Here is a 16,615-nt window from a genome sequence, read left to right as displayed (position 1 = left end):
TCATGAGCTGGGTTAAACCTCAGCTGCAGTCTTCTGCACACCTGTGGCTTTTTTCCTCGGGTCATCCGTGTTAATGACTGACATTATTACAGTCGCCTCAGATGTGGAATGAGCCAGGATCACTGGCCTTTTGACTGACTCTTCCTTCCTTGTAGTTAATGGCTCATCAAAGACATTCTCAAACAAAGATGTAAGTTTATGTGATACATTGGCAAAGTGTCATATACAAGGTGCATACATGCAAAGGGCCATTTTCTGGAACATCAGTAGCAAGAATGATCTCAAAGACTCTTTAATCCCTACAATAATGCTATTTATAAATCAAAAATTCCTTTCAGGAGTGTGGAGCAGATTGGCAAAATGGTTCTTTTAAAAAATAAAATTCATGCAATTAACCTTTTAAACATGAAAACATTATAGAGAAACTTTAGACAGAAGGTAAGAAAATGAGCTTTTTTTTTGCCGTTGCCTGACATAAAAGCTTGGTTTTTGGCCTGTTATCTTCTAGCTCTTCATCACATAGGGTACCTTGCTATTCGAGAGCTGCACTCACAGTGAACATGCAGTTCTTTTGTATTTTCAGTTTACGTAACACCAGGCAGCATTCACTTGGGCTCTTCCACGGTCTCTGTCTTCCCGGTTGCCCAGGATGGAGCATGAAGGCCGCACAGCGTCCTTGCCTCCTCCTCTGGCAGGTCACCACGTTCTGTCAGACTCACTTATTCAACATCCCTCATGTCAGGCCTTCCTCTCCATTGCATACTTCCTCCAGGCCCTCATCTCTTCTCACCCTGATGACTACAGCTGCCTTGGTCACTCACTTCCCCACCAGTCCCTCCTGCACACTGCTATCAGAGTGACGTTTCTATAGCACATCTGTTTTTAGAGGGTCCAGTCAGGAGGCTGGAGCTCTAGTGGTTAAGATTCGGTCCAAGTTTGTGTCCTGGTCAGGGGACCACACCACCCATTTGTTGGTTGTCATACTGTGATGGCTGCGTGTGGCTGTAATGCTGAAAGCTGTACTGCTGGGATTTCAAATGCCAGCAGGGTCCCCCATGGTGGACAGGTTTCATGGAGCTTCCAGACTGAAACAGACTCAGAAGAAGGACTTGGCCACCCACTTCTGAAAAAATTGGCCATGAAAACCCTATGAATAGCAGTGGAGCATTGTCTTATACAGCGCCAGAAAGTGAGAGGATGGCGCGGAAAGACCCGGCAGGGTTCTGCTCTGCTGTCCACAGGGTCGCAAGGAGTTGGGATCCACTCGATAGCACTAACAACAAAAAGTCAGGAGGCAGTAGGATACCCCTGGCCCAGAGAAACACTTTTATGCAGATCTTGAGGATTGCTTGGGCGAGGGTGAGACGTTTCCCATAGGAAGGTGACCCAGAGACCATCTGGGAACTGAGTTACCCACACTCCAGGCGCTTACTGTGGATACTCGGAGTTGCTGCAGCTGTCAGGTGAATCGGATGGTCCTGACCAGTCCCGGTGGGGTGGGGAGACAGTCGGCTTGGCCAAGCAATTTGTGCAGCAGAATCCCTCTGGCGATTGTGGGGTCCTCCAGCCTCAAGTCCTCCCTTCAGAGCAGGAGTCGTTTCAACACATGCCCAAAAGTGATGAAAAGCCATTTCCCATCAGTTGTAGTCCTCGGTGACATTGCAGAGACCTAGACTTAATGCACATTCTGTTCTGGCACCAGATGATGCCACACGCTCCTCAGCCATGGTAGCCTTTGTGGACCTTGGCTGACCCGACACAGAGGATGTATGAGGGAGGCCTTCCTGGAACACTACCAAGACACACAGTGCAGCCACTGAACATGCGTGTTAAGGATGTTCTGTGAGGAGAAGATCAGCTGTGTCCTGCCAGCCCATGTGACAAAAAAATAAAAAAAGGCAGTCTCCTCTAGAAAGATTTGAAATTACAAAGGGTGAAGAACTGTCAGGAAAAATAAAAGAAACTTTTAGGGTTGGGGGGGGTCGGTGATACCACTTCCTAAATGTGAAGATTTTCCTCAAATAATAAAGCCTGTCATTTGTAGAGTGCTTTACTCTTTACAAAACACTCCCACATTCATTTTCTCATTTGATTCCCACAGCAACTCTGTGACCTGTTGAGATTCTGCTTCACAGATATGAAAATTGACCCTCCCAGGAAGTAATCAATATGCCCCCAATCAGAGTTAGTAACTGCCAGAGTCTTGACTTAACTTGCTTCTTAATTTTCCTAATTCGCCATATGGCCATTATGTAGGTGGTTGTATATGACACGGGAAGTGGGGTGAAATTTTATTTTCTCTCTCATTTTGCTCTAAGTTATAAGTGACATCAGGAAATGGGCACCATTTCCCATATAATGATTACTTTCCAGATTGCATTTCATAATTAAGAGGTTTCATTTGTCTGAAAGAAGGCGGGGCCACTCCCATTGTTAGTGTTTTATTTTGCTGCGTCTGACTGCAGTTTTTGTGCTGCTCTGTCAGATTATTGGTGGCACTTCCATGCCAAGATTACTGCTAGGAACTGTCTCTGAGAATGTGGTGTCGATCACACATCACCACTTCTGTGCCTGCAGATGAAGATGTCATACTCAGTAATGCATCAGGAACAAAACTATTTGCCGTTTATGATGTTGAGGTTCACACACACACACACCTAATGGTAATAACTGAAGGCTGAAAAATAAAGGCAACTTCTATTAAGTCTAATTGCTGACACCTCTTCATTGTTTCTGTTATGAGGGATGAAAGAAGTTGTCTGCATTTCTGGGGACTGAAATTCACAGACAACCCAGCACTCATTTTAACCAACTTTTGGCTAAGGCAAAATTTGAGTTCACTTCTTTTTCTCTGAATGGTTTCGAAGGTCAAAAGACAAAAACACAAACTGTTAACCAGCTTCAAGTAATAATAATTTAAAATCATGAAGGTGCTTTATAGTTTACGAAGCCCCATTATATTATTTCCTTTAATCACAGAGCGACCCTATAAGACAGAGAGGTGTTATCCTCATGAAAGCTGAAGTCACACAACACCTGTAGTGACTTGGACTCAAGATTTCTCATTCCAATCTCTGCACTAATTCACAGATTTTGAGCTCCTACACACACAGACCCCCTTTGTGACTTGCGTGAGATAGAAGTGGTAACAAGAAACACTTAAAAAGTATACTTAAAAAGTACAGCTATATAATGTAGTTATTTTTGTTGTTCCTGGTAATATTATGGAACCACATTTTTATGTGTGTTTTCATGTACTGTGTAGTAATGTTTTTCTTATACCCCACTGCGTAAGTATTGCATTTTCTGAGCATATGAATACAAAGTGTCTAGCTGCCCACAAAGACCAGATTGACATGATACAACTCTTTGTTTACTCACTGAATAGGCACAACTTGTGCTGTGCCAGCTGCTTTGTCCAGTCTTAACCTTGTTCTGTAAGAACCACTGGTATGAGTGGCTGGATAATTAATTCCATACTCTGTTTTAGCCTTGGGATCTTCTGTTCAGGTTAAATCAGATAATGCCTCCGAGTGTGAACAATATACCACTCTGAATTAGGTTTGGACCACTGAGGCCAGGTGGACATGGACTTCGTTTGAAACACTGCATTTAGAAGGAGTCTCATTTACTGGGAGCTTCTTTTTTGAAGAAACCGTGGAGGCAGAGAAACATTGTAGTGCTGCCCACAGGATCCTCAAGTACTGGGTCTAGGAGTGTTAGTATTTGGAGTATTCGGACTGTGAAGAATTACTCGTCTTACTTGTTTCATTTCAGATAGCAAAGGGCTCTGAGATTACAGTGTAGAGGCAAGATTACATCCTTTTTTCAGGGGGGGAACAAAGTGATTCATGAAAGACTTGTATCCAGAAATCAATAAACATTGAGAACTAATACTAGAGTCACTTCAAGAGTCAGCAGGAACTTTGGTAGTAACTTAAACATCGAAGAAGATGAGCCTCCGACTCAACATGAGAGAGCCTTTTCCATATATGCACCCCAGTGCGCACACTGAACTTTAAGGGTGGTCATTTTCAGGACTCAGAAGCCACTTGTAGTCTCGATGCATAAGCGACTGGCAATGATCAGTGTCAGCTACCATGTGGAAGCTCCTCATATTTAAATGAAGTCTTCATTCTTTAATCAGTGTGTTGTCAAGGAGAGTTTACATGTGTGCTTTACCTCTAATCCAACAAACACCATCCCTCCTCCTCCCCAGGAAACAATACCTTATGTGAACGTGGGCCGAGCATATTGTTGCTGGAGCAAAGGAGAAGAGCTGGGGTTGAGTTTTGCTAAACTTTTCCAGGTCCGTGTGTTTATAGAACCTTGAGATGTGTGGAAGCTGTGTTTCTGCTGCCTACGATGATGGTTGTTCTCCTGGAAGTTTAATTGTGAGTGGGCTGTGATTGGAACTCTTAACACTGATTATCTCAGTTATTATCAGAACTGGGCCCAGGGCCTTGAAGGCATCACTGTCCCGTCCAGTTGGTAGAAGCAGGAGCCAGAGGACGAGGGAGTGACATCTGTGACCAAAGTGAGGGAGCTGCTCTCCAGAGAGATTAGCTCCCACCACAGAGCGTTCTCTCTGTTTCTAAATTGTTTAAAGTTGGTTTGCAGGGGATTATTTCATGATCCTGGTGTGGTTCCTGCATCTGTTTATTCTTAAATGCTTCCTAAAACATTTTTCAAAATCCACTCATGATTTCCTGATCCTTCCTAATACATGGACTGCTTAAAATGCAACTCTTCTTCTTTTTAAATCTTAGCTTTGAAAATGCAAACAAATGTGTGAGCCTTAGGAACAGATTGGAAAAATGAGTGAGGGCTGTCAGAAGCACAGCCGAGTGATGGTCCTGTTGTTCATGCACCTTAGAGAGAATTTCAGTCTGCTGTTCGGTCACTTGGGAATTACAGCCTCTGTTGGTGTGGGATTAAGGTGAAGCAGGTGTATTGCACCCCTCTGCTGGCTCTGAGGCTGCAGCAGCTCATTAACCAGACCTGCATTTAGATGTCTTTCCCCATTAAAAAAAAATGGTGTGAGGAAAAAGGAAGCCAAAGCTGGGAAAGCTGTTAATTTTATTATTTGTTTAAAATGTCGGGAAAAACAAACATCTGCCAAATGCAAATGGTTAGGATGAGCAAGAAAGCCAGCAGTGTCCAGGCTTTTCAGCACGGCACCTGAAAAAGGGAGAGGCCATCTCTCCTCTCCCTGGGGCGTATCTTCAGCTTTAAAAAGTACTCAGTCCCTTTCAAATACTGAAATAACCTTTTCCAAGGGCTTAAGGAACAAACTAGTGGATCAGTATGGGCAGTGTGTTCAGAACAGTCGGGGAAAGCAAGGCATGTGTGTGGCGTGGAGTGGGAGGGGGAGGAGAGAGGGTGTCTTCCTCTGGGGTCAGAAAGGAAAGCTGGCAGATCATCACGCTGACACTCGGCCTCGGGTGGGCCACTCCTGTGCATGAAAGCACGTTACACACAAGCCTGGAAGAGAATCACAGCACCGTGGAATTTCACAGCCAGCAGGACCCAAGAAGCAACGGTTCTGCTCATGAGTGAGAAAGAGATCCTTCCCGGAGAGCGAAGTGCCTCAGCTGTGGGGCTCCTGAGGGCCGGCCCTGCTCCGCTTCTTCCTGTGGATCTGCACACGGGGGGCTCCTTGCAGGGCTGTCTTCTGTCTGGGCTTTGCTCCCCGCTCCATTCTTGCTTTCTTCCCCAGGCGGCTGGATGCGAACCACATCAGCCACGTGCCCCCCAGCTGTTTCAGTGGCCTGTACTCCTTGAGGCACCTGTGGCTGGATGACAACGCTTTGACAGAAGTCCCCATCCAGGCTTTCAGAAGCTTGTCAGCGCTGCAGGCCATGACCTTGGCCCTGAACAAAATACACCACATCCCAGACCACGCCTTTGTAAACCTCTCCAGCTTGGTGGTTCTGTAAGTTTTATTGATTTTTTTTTCTCTCTTTTAACAGTTTCTAAATTCTCTGTAAGACCTTGACCTTAAAGTGGTGGCCCTTCAAACCTTAAACAGGGACATTTTAAGGGAAGAAAAACCCCTGAACCTCTCCCTAAAATGACTCATAAATGTTCTAATTGTGTAAAAGAATTAAACAACATTTATCGAGCACCTGCTGAGTGCCAAGCGCTGCTAGATGATAAACACGACCTCTGCCTTAGGGAAGCCCATTGTGGGCTGTACATTTAGTCCAGCGACTGAGATCAATCAGAATTCCTGTTTCTGATAATAATTTATAATTGAAATATGCCCTCTTATCATTTAATAAGTACTTCTTGAACTCCTACCAAGGGAAGGGAAGTGAGCATGAACTCTTGACAGCAAGCTATGCATTTGTATGGCTTTTTCTCCGGTAAGTCTAGATTTCATTATTTTAAGTAAATCAAAATGATTCTCAAGTAATAGTTTGAAAAATCATCAGTCTTCTTTAAGCGTGTGGCAGCACGCCCCACGTGTATAATATAATAGTGAACCAGCACGGATGCAGAACAGCACTGCCGAAGGCTGTGAGGTCAGTTCATGCAGTAACTGTGAGGGAGGCTCCGCAGTCTCTCCTACCCCAGCCCACCACGGCCATCAGTCGTTCCACTTTCCTGACCACACGTTCATCTCTGGCACGTAGCGTATTCTCCTTTGAGGGCTGACCAGCATCTTACCATCTTTTTAGGTCCTCTCTATCCCCCTCCCCAACCTGTTGCCTATAGAAGATCCTCAGTAAATGTCACATAGGTGTCACATGAAACCAACATGTATTTATTAGAATAAAAACCTTAGTCTGAAAGGATAAGAAATTTTGGGCGATATTAACAAGTTTCTCTACTGAATTTTACATACAAAGATGATGCTACTGACCCGCCAGAAGCTGGGTAAGTGCTTTAATTTTTTCCTCCACTAGAGGGAATGGGTTTGCAGAGATTCAGCTATTCTTTTTCACCCTGTCCTCCTTAAGCCCATTTTCCAGAAATCCGTTTGGGACTTGGTCCAGTTTTCAGTTATGCACACAGCTATTCTCAGGGCCCTGACCTGACTTGCCATTGAGGCAAAGATGATCGTTGTACACTTTAATACTGTATCAAGATCACTAATCTCCTTGGGCAGCCAAAACATCTGATCACCATTCTCTGTGGCTGGAATTGTTGTTTCCTGTTAACCTGAGGCCCCACCCTGGAAATGGAGCCAGGATAAGCCATCCGCTTTAATGGAAAATGTGCCTGGTATGCCTGGGACCTTCCCTGCATCCTCCTTTTGTCAATGATAGTCAGAATCTCTGTTTAACATCCTCCCTCCCAAAGCCATGCTTGTATCAGCCATGTTGCTCGTATTATTCCGCACTCCCTGATAGCAAAAACCCAGGAGGTAAAACCGTGACTGCCCATTAATTTCTGTGGAATAGAATTGTCTGTGCCAACAGTGAATGGGGCATGTAGCCTTCAAAAAAAACATTAAACAAAGCATTTCTTATATATAACTAGTGCATTCGTTAGTGTAGGCTTCTTTCCATTTAAGCGATCAAAACATGGGCCTAAGTTTCTACTTCACAACTGTCTGTCACGTTCTCCTGCAGGCATCTCCATAACAATAGAATCCACTCCCTGGGAAAGAAATGCTTTGACGGGCTCCACAGCCTGGAGACTCTGTGAGTTGACCTTTTATTTGTTTCCCTCTCTCAGTGTTTTCATGAGTATTCTGAGGAATCAAAGTGGCCTCAGAGTCACACTTGCTGTTTGATTTGGTAAATTGCCTGCGCTTTACACAGATATTTATGGTGGCTTTATCACACACACACGCACACAGCTAAACAATAAGACTGAAATTTTGTTTTAATATAGCAAGAGCGATCAGTTAGTTGGAATCATTATAAGCTAAATGAGATGTTCTCTCCTGAGCAGGACTCTTTGCTTAGGACGTGGACTCTCCGTCAGGGGTCACTTCTGTATGGACTCTCAGGCTCACTGCTTTTGCATCTGGTCCTCCCACTGAGTGAGGCCATGCTGGACTCACCAATCTGAGATGAACAGGCGTCTGGCTAGCAAACAGTGAGGGTTCATGCTAAAGCAATTCAAAAGACTAAAAAGTAGTAAAAGCTACCATTCATTGAGTGTATCTATGACCATATATTGCACTGGCCTTTGGCACAAATTGTTTCCGTTAATCCTGCAGCCATCCTGTGAGAACAGCTATTGCTGTCCAGCGTAGGCTCTAGTAAGGTTGAGTTATTTTACCAACATGCCTATCTAGTCAGTAGCATAACTGAGATTTGCTTCTTTCTCTAGTTTGACTCTGAAATCCATGTTTACCACCATATATCACTTCCAAAACTGAAGTTCAGTTCTGAGTTGGTACTTGTAATAAAATAGAGTCCAGCCAGCTAACTGCCTAGAGCCTGTCCCAGAGCCATTGCGAGGACAGTTTTCGTGGGTTTTTAATACTCAAGTGAGATAGGAATCTACAATGCAGCCTCTGCCCAGGGCTCCAGAAGCAGATGACCACAGACCACCGGTGGCCTGGGAGCCCATTGTTTGTTTGCGTAAGAGCGTAGCAATTTGTACTTGGTCAATTTAGCTCTTAACCAGATCTGGCTCCACTAATTTCCTGAGGGACTATCTCTTTTGGTGGTCTTCTCCAGGCCGATGACACCAGCAGCTCTCCTTCCAGAGCTCCTTCATTCACTCTGTTCCTCTTAGAGGGGAGGACTCATCCTCATAAGGAGATACCAAAGACGAACTTGTCCAGGCAGGACTTTGATGTCAACCCACTGGCACAGGCAAGCAGTCCCCCTCAGCTGCTAGGAAAGACTAGAACTCCTCCCTTCCTACCGGGCTGGTAGGGAATCTTAGCAATGGAAAGCACCTTCCAGTCCTTTTCCACACAACAGGAACAAAGACAAGATAGGCTTTGATGGGTATTTCCATAAAGAGTCTTTCTTTTTTTCCCCCATGTTTGAGGTGAGGACCCAATATTGCATATAAATACCGTAGAGTTAAACATTTCAGGGCAAATTCATATGAGTCCTTGTCTCCTCTCCCCTCACCCTGCCCAGGGCTACAGAGGATCAGTAAATTGGTTACTCCCAACCTCTTCCTTTCCCTCACTAGAAATCCAAGTAATTTATAAGGGCCCAATCCTTGCTTAATCAAAACAGAGCATCTGGAGAGATTTACAAACAGGAAGAATATTTATGTCCACAAAAGACAGGAGTTTCCTGCCTGTGGTGTAGCTTAAGGATGGTTTGTGCCAGACAAGTGGGAATCCTGATTTGTGATTAACTCAGTCAAACTATCTCTCTCATGAAATTAAATAGCAGTTCTCCACAGAGGAAGAGCTAACCACATCTGATTGCCTGACCAATTTCTGCATCATCTGGGAAATCTGCCCTTCCCAGAGACAGGGGGCAATTGCTTTTTCATACGAAGATGTAGATAAAAGGTGGAGAAAGTCTGTGAAGCACTTGTGAGTAATGGAATTGAAAAGCCATTTGTATCATAACAAATAGAGAAATTAATGGTTGAGATTGTTTGGCTGTTCCATCTCTGCGCATGAAGGATAATATAGAGCTCTGCCTCACAGAGCATGGAAAACATCACACTTCTGATCTGAATCATTATCTGTGACCCTGAGGAAATTCTGGACCTGGCGTCCTTCCTGAGAGTGTCCCGTGCCACATAAACCTCCCCAGAAGCAGGCTGTCATCCTGGACCTCTGGCTGGGAGTCATATGGCACCCTGCAGGAGTCAGGGACAAAGATGTCCTCTCAGGCGAGACTCTGAAAAACAGCGGAAAAGTCAGAGGGTGAAGGAGGGAACAAGAAAGGGCATGTGATCCAGGAGCCCCGAGGATGCACACTGGGCTGGCAGCTTAGTGAGACAGGTTTGCCTGAAGAGCTACATCAGCGAGCTGCCCACACCCAGCCCAGCGTCCCTCCTCCTCGGACATTTACATGCTGTATGTAGCCTCCCTTTTTTTAAACACTCCAGTGCCATTGAGCCTTGACTCTGAAATATCTCATGATCCAATGACCATTTTAATGCAGATACTTGTGGAATCATGATGTTTAGCAAGTCAAGAAAATCTCTCTTCATAAAGAGAAGGAATGAGAATTTTCATTAATAATGCTCGTCCATTGGAATAGCATGTTAACTTGCCTTTAAATGTAGTACATGTGAATTTTTAAATGAAAAACTGAAAATACTATTTACTTCTTTTCAGAGATTTAAATTATAATAATCTTGATGAATTCCCCACTGCAATCAGGACACTCTCCAACCTTAAAGAACTGTAAGTATTTAGGACAAATTTAGTGGGAGAATTCTATTCTTTGTGAATTGATTTTAAAATGTTTGGTTATTGTGCCTAATATGACTTACTAGAAAATTTTAAAAGTTCATAAAAATAATGGTTAAGTACACTTGAAATATGTTTTAATCTATTCTATCACCAGCAAACATCAGATAACCTTTTTTTAATTTATAATGGATTTCTCTAAAATATGTATATTAGCAAAAATATACATATTTGTCTGAGCCATACTCTTTTCCTGAACCATATTCCCCCACATTTATATACTTTATAGATTTGTAGAGAACTGTGATGAATTCAGTTATTTACTGAGTGTTTTGGAAAACAAACTTTTCTAGGCTGCCTAAGTCAAGGACTGGATGAAGAAAATGTATGTGCCTGGTATAGTGCGAGATGCTTTCATGTACACTGTTTCATATTCTTTAAATGCTGCATGAGTCTTACTTAATAAAAAGAACCCCACGGTTTTACTAAAGTAAAGCTAACTTTCAGCTATTAGGTTTTCATATATTGTCTTTTATATACTATGATTTAATTAGCTTTTCTTTGTACCTATGTAAGGAATGTTCTAACACTCGGAGAGGAAAATCAGCAGCGAGCCTATTCTCCTGGCAGGAGAAACCAGACACACAGTTAGAGGAGGTGGACTGCAGGCCATGTTTATAAAAGAAAATCTTTAAAGAGGTTCTGCCTCAGGAAACCCTGTGTGTGGCTCATCTAGAAGGTCGTCACTGTCTGTGGTCAGGCAGCCCCAAGACTGCCAGTCACCTTGTCCACACAGGCCTCACAGATCAGTGACCCTGCCCTTCAAACAGCATTGGCCCCGACAGACGAGAGGCGGATTGTTGTTACTGCAGACTCACTGGGCAGGGCACCTTCTTTTGGCTCAGGAAATTTTGTCTTCATGAGATTACTTAAATCTTGACTTTACTGCAGCTTACCTCAATTTTCTCTTCTCCTGGCTTCAAATGGGGTCAGGAGGAGTGATCATAATCCTCTCTCCTACCGTGGTCCCCATCGTCTCAAGTTGTTATGCAATGGTGCTCTATTGTAAGTTAACAGGTGGATTTTCTTTTTATAACATCAGATTGTAAGTTTCCGTAAAGCACAATTGTTATTTTCAGATTCTTTATTCCTCTTTCAAGATGACAGCTTATGATTTCTTTTTCTCCTAGAGAGTAGGTGAGGGCACGTAAGTGTCAAAATGCATAATGGAATTTAACCTTCTCCTTCAGTTACCAAAGGTGCTGGTTATTGCCGTGGGGGTGGGGGGGGACTATTAAATAATTTTACCCCACACGATATTTTCTATAAATTGTTTTTTCCTCTCTTTCTAGAGGATTTCATAGCAACAATATCAAGCTGATCCCTGAGAAAGCGTTTGTAGGCAACCCTTCTCTCATTACAATGTAAGTGGCCTTAGTTCTTCTTGACTTTTCCATCCTGAACTATACATGGACTGCACTTACACCTAGTACGACGAGTGTTCCACGTCTGTCTAAGTTCTGTCTCAGTTGATGTAAGAATCTGTGCAGAGAAGTGTCTTTGGAGATGTTCTGCCAGGTTTTAGCTGAATGCTGCAATAATGTAAAAGATTCTTTTCTTTGCAGTATGCGTTGCATTGTGCTTGGCACCCTCAGTGCCTTGGCTCACTTCACAATAATCCTGTGAGATGCTTTTGCTTGTCTCTGTTCTCTAAGGAATAAAACTAATTTTTAGAGCATCAATGTCGGGTCACCTAGTCATTCAGAACTTGAATACTTGTATACAAGTATACTATACTTGAATACTTGAATACAAGTATACTATAAATATAAATTATTACATTAAAGGTTCTCACCAAAATAAAAAAGGTAAATCTGTGAGGTGATGGATGTGTTAGTTAACTAGATTGGGGCATCCTTTCACAATGTGTACAGACATCAAATCGCCACAATGTACACTTTAAATATCTTACAATTTTGTACATCAATTACACCTCAATAAAGCTGAAATAAAAATAAATGAATAACTATATACAGAGTCTTTTACAGCCTAGATAAGCGTGGGGGCACAGCGGGAGATGAGGGGAATTCTGTTTTATGCTAAGTCTCTAAATCCTTCATTATTAAGCCCAAGCATTGAGTCACACTTATACAAACTAGGGTGTAATACTAGAAGGTGCATATATTCTGGAAAGGTGTCTATGAGGATTTATATGCCATAATGGCATGAAATAGAGAGCACAAATGGAAAATGGATCCTATGTAGACGTACAGGATGATGAAAAGATGTAAGCATGTGGCTGCTCTTAATGAGGACAACTGGTGGGTTTGGGGCACAGTGTGGCCCCAGGTCGTGGGTGAAGCGTCTCAACTGTGGGGAAGAGAGTAAGCACAGCTACTGAAGGTGACTCTGGGCACTTCTTGCAGATATTCGTCCTGTGCCAACCTGATCGAGGCTTTCTGGAACTGTGTAGCATTTGTCACAAATGAGCTGGAGTCCCCATTAGCCCTGATGCCTGAAAACAAATGCCATTCATCATTTCTGAAATGTTCTGGCAGTATGTTGGCAAACTAAGGGTTTTAAAGTTTGTTGCCAATAAACATGAGTCCTTGTTAGAAAGTACCTACATGTTGAGAAGTTGGCAAATGGCATTACCTCTGCTCCTTGGTCCTTGAAGTGGGGGACTGGTTTTCTTCATCACTCATTTGACATGCTAATACCCCTTGAGGGGGACTCACAGCCCCAATATTTATGAGCACTTCTATCCAGTATTTGATGGTGTTGACTGTTTTCTCCCTGAAATTCTCCTCTCCTTGCTCCTGACTCTGTTTCTATCTCTTGTCACTGCTGCCCCGACCCATGCCCCCTGAATCCTAGTTTCTGAGAACGTCTCCCATGTCCCATTGGCTCCCTAGGCCTCCTGTCTACCTCTGTAGTCCCCACCCTATCCATAACTTCTCTTCATCCCCTCTGCCACCAGCCTCTCTGCTCCCATTACCTCTAGATTTTTACAACCTCAGGCTCATCTCCCTGCTTCTACCACTATCAGAGTCATCACCCTTGAATCACAGCATTCATATTGTCTCTTGCTGTGAAACATACAGAGACTCAGGACTGTCTGTTTACATTAAATACAAACTCTGACGTTCACAGCCTTCCACATTCCAAGCCAACCCTCCCAACCAGTTCCCCAAGCTCTCCTCAATGACTCTGTGCTGTAACCCAGACCGACTAAGCTATGCATAGAAGAAAGCTCTTTCTTTATTTCCTCTGCTCTTGTGATTCCATCCCCTCACTGTGCTTGTTGAAATTCTGTTTGCCAGGATCCATTTCACATGACATTTCAGTGAAGTTTTGCTTGAGCTCACAAGAGAACTCTCCCCTGAGAACCAGCCCTACAGATCCTATTTGATCTGATACTTGTGCCTTCTGTACACAGCATGTGCATTCATCTCTGGCCAGTGTGCATATATACGTACATGGATGTGAACACAGTTACATACACACACAGGCATGTAGTGTAGACAAGGGATAATGTCATATTCGTTATGAGGAAAACTCTGCTTTTTAATCATAAGACCTATATGCCAGCTAGCTCTTTCTCTTACCAATTGTTTAATCCAAGGGAAAAGAAGAGGCAGAGGGTAGGAGTACAGAGAGGAGTCAGGTTTGTGGGGTGACGACTGTACCCCAGCACTGAGCCAGATGTTACACCTGCATTAGCTCTTCCCACGCATACACAACCTCCAGCTAAGTATTATCATCTCAGTTTAACAAATTAGAAAATTGAAGCCCTGGGAGGTAATGAACTTGCCAAAGTATCTGAGCCTCAGTGTCTTCCTCCAAAAATGAGGAAAACAGTATTTAATTGTCTACTCTATGGATCTTATAAAGTTGTTGGGTGGATGAGGTGAGCTACATATATGAAAATCCTTTGTCAACTAGAAAGTGGTACACTCTTATTTATGTGTTTTCTCCCAGCTGATTCCAAGCTTCTTTAGGGCAGGGACATTTTCTCATTCTTCTTCAAACCCCAGCATCTACCGTAATGCCAGGCACATGGTAGACACCCAGCGACAGCTTCCTTTTTGAGTCAGTCTCAAGTCCCCACAGCACCTACCCTCATACTTTGAGCACAGTAGACACCAATAAATATTTGTTGAATTTCATTGAACTAGGGGGATATCTCAGCTCAGAACTATTTGGGGGGTCCCATTGACCAGGCAGTTCAAATGCCATTACATTGAAAACACCTGTAAAACAAAATATTTTTATAAACTCTAATAATGTCTGATCTTTTAGAGCAATAATTTATTCAAAAAAAAAATTCTAATGTTACCAAAAACTCAAAATAGTTTATTTCCTCTCAAATAATTTGAAAAGTTCCTTGTATATGTTATGATAAGATTTGACTGGAATATAACCTTCATGTAGATATATAGAGCTTCATTTCTTTAATTAATGATACAATTGCCAGCACCTTGAATTACCTTTTTGCAACTCAGTGGCTATTCCACAGATATTGGAGGCAGAGGAATATTTCTAAGTATAACTACACTCAGTTCACTTGCTTTCCTCCTTAGTAACTCTCTCTCATATCTACCTTGCTGTCAGAAATTTTCAATTTTATATAGTATGGATTTCTTACCAAAAGTCTCACGATGTGAGTTAAAACACTTTTGAGGTTTGCCTGAAACCAAGTAATCAGGAATAGTATAATCAAAATTACATAAATACGTTTAATGTGCATGTTGGAATTTTGAACAGATATTCATTTGTCATTCAAGTCTTATGCTTACACATTGGTGTTTCGATTTTTTCAGACATTTCTATGACAACCCCATCCAGCTGGTTGGAAGATCCGCTTTTCAACATTTACCTGAACTAAGAACACTGTAAGTTTTTATCTCGTAGATACTTTCCCCTTGTAGGGTTGCTGTAAAAGCCAAATGGATATTATAAATGGAAGCGCTTTGAAAATGGCAATAACAATTGCCCCTTTCTAGAATCTTCTCCAAGTAATGTTCATGTACCCTCCTTCTAGGACTTTGAATGGTGCCTCACAGATAACTGAGTTTCCTGATTTGACTGGAACTGGGGGCCTGGAGAGTCTGTAGGTACCTGAGCAGGCTCTTGACTGCCCAGAACATGCACTTCCCTTAAAGCCTGACAGCTGTAACCTCAAGTGTGTCGCTGTGTGAGCCTGAGCACAAGAGTGATGTCTGGTTTGTGTTTCCACAGGACGGTGACTGGAGCACAGATCTCGTCTCTCCCTCAAGCCGTCTGCAACCAGTTCCCTAACCTCCAAGTGCTGTGCGTGTCAGTGAGGCAGTGATGTTGTGTGAACAAACAGGCGACTTCCATTTGGGGTGAAAGGGCAGACTTTATTTCAGTGACCCTTTAGAAAGGGCTCCAGGAGGTCAGGCCTCCTCTGCCCCTTGGGCCGGGGAGACGGCTCTCTGAGGTGACCTGTCATGGCGCAGTGACCCTTGTTTCCAAGTCTGAAACAGCCTCCCATCAGAATCTCAACTGGCACACGTTTCCTTTCAGAAAATGGATACGGTGAAGCCAAAATAACTTCCTTTCCCCCTCTAAAAGCTTCGCAGAGCCGAAAAAAATAACAGTGGATTAAAAATCCAATATGGATGCCAAAATAAAAAATGAAGTTATCAGACCCATACAACCTTGATAAAGGGACCAGACACTGTTCCAGTGTAGCTGTGGGTGCCAAGTTCTCATGTTTCGTCTAATGGTTAGGCAGCCTGCATGTGTTATTTCTGTTGATGAGGAGCTTTTCCTCTCTGCCTTTCCCATGTGTTATGGAAAGTAGTTTATAGGAATTAGAAGGGCCTCGTTTTGACCTTCCGTTTTCAAGCCTCTCCCTCCTCTGCCTCTCCACCCCATTATCATCCTCTCAGCATTGTTGGGACTTAATGAGAGGACCCACAGTCCCTCGCCACACTGCAGGAAAGTAGCGCAGTCCGAATTCAAATGCAGCAATTTGCTGAATAACTGGGAGAAAGTGTATGTAGACCAGGAGGTGGAAATCTTGGGGGCCATCTTAGAATCTGCCCACCACACCCAGAAGAGGTACAATTATCCTCATTTCTTGAGGAAACTGGTTCAGTAACATGACTAGGATTTCACAACTGTAACTAATAAGTAGGGAGCCAGTATTTAAATGGCATCTGTCTCCAGGATGTGACGGTGTGAGCCGCCCAGGTCGAGAACTGCACACATGGAGGCTGGCTGGCAAACTGGTCAAGGGCAAGGCTCTGGGGCCTGTGTTTCTGGGTCACGTGCATCCTCCCTGTGCAG

At 43.4% G+C, this 16,615-nt stretch overlaps 1 protein-coding gene across 2 annotated transcripts in view; it reads left to right on the top strand.

Annotated features, from left to right (window-relative positions):
- LGR5 (leucine rich repeat containing G protein-coupled receptor 5) overlaps positions 1 to 16,615 on the top strand; it is a 120,027-nt gene that overhangs the window by 88,056 nt on the left and 15,356 nt on the right. For both annotated transcript variants that reach the window (XM_058557628.1, XM_058557627.1), the window contains exons 5-11: positions 5,720 to 5,935; positions 7,581 to 7,652; positions 10,223 to 10,291; positions 11,650 to 11,721; positions 15,121 to 15,192; positions 15,342 to 15,410; positions 15,539 to 15,610. In XM_058557628.1, coding sequence (XP_058413611.1) covers positions 5,720 to 5,935; positions 7,581 to 7,652; positions 10,223 to 10,291; positions 11,650 to 11,721; positions 15,121 to 15,192; positions 15,342 to 15,410; positions 15,539 to 15,610 — 642 coding nt within the window. The remainder of the gene's footprint in view (positions 1 to 5,719; positions 5,936 to 7,580; positions 7,653 to 10,222; positions 10,292 to 11,649; positions 11,722 to 15,120; positions 15,193 to 15,341; positions 15,411 to 15,538; positions 15,611 to 16,615) is intronic.

The sequence above is a fragment of the Diceros bicornis genome, chromosome 17 (assembly GCF_020826845.1).
Source record: "Diceros bicornis minor isolate mBicDic1 chromosome 17, mDicBic1.mat.cur, whole genome shotgun sequence".
In the NCBI taxonomy this organism is placed as follows: domain Eukaryota; kingdom Metazoa; phylum Chordata; class Mammalia; order Perissodactyla; family Rhinocerotidae; genus Diceros; species Diceros bicornis.
Note: the sequence above shows the minus strand (reverse complement) of the source record. Positions and strands in the feature narration are given on the sequence as shown.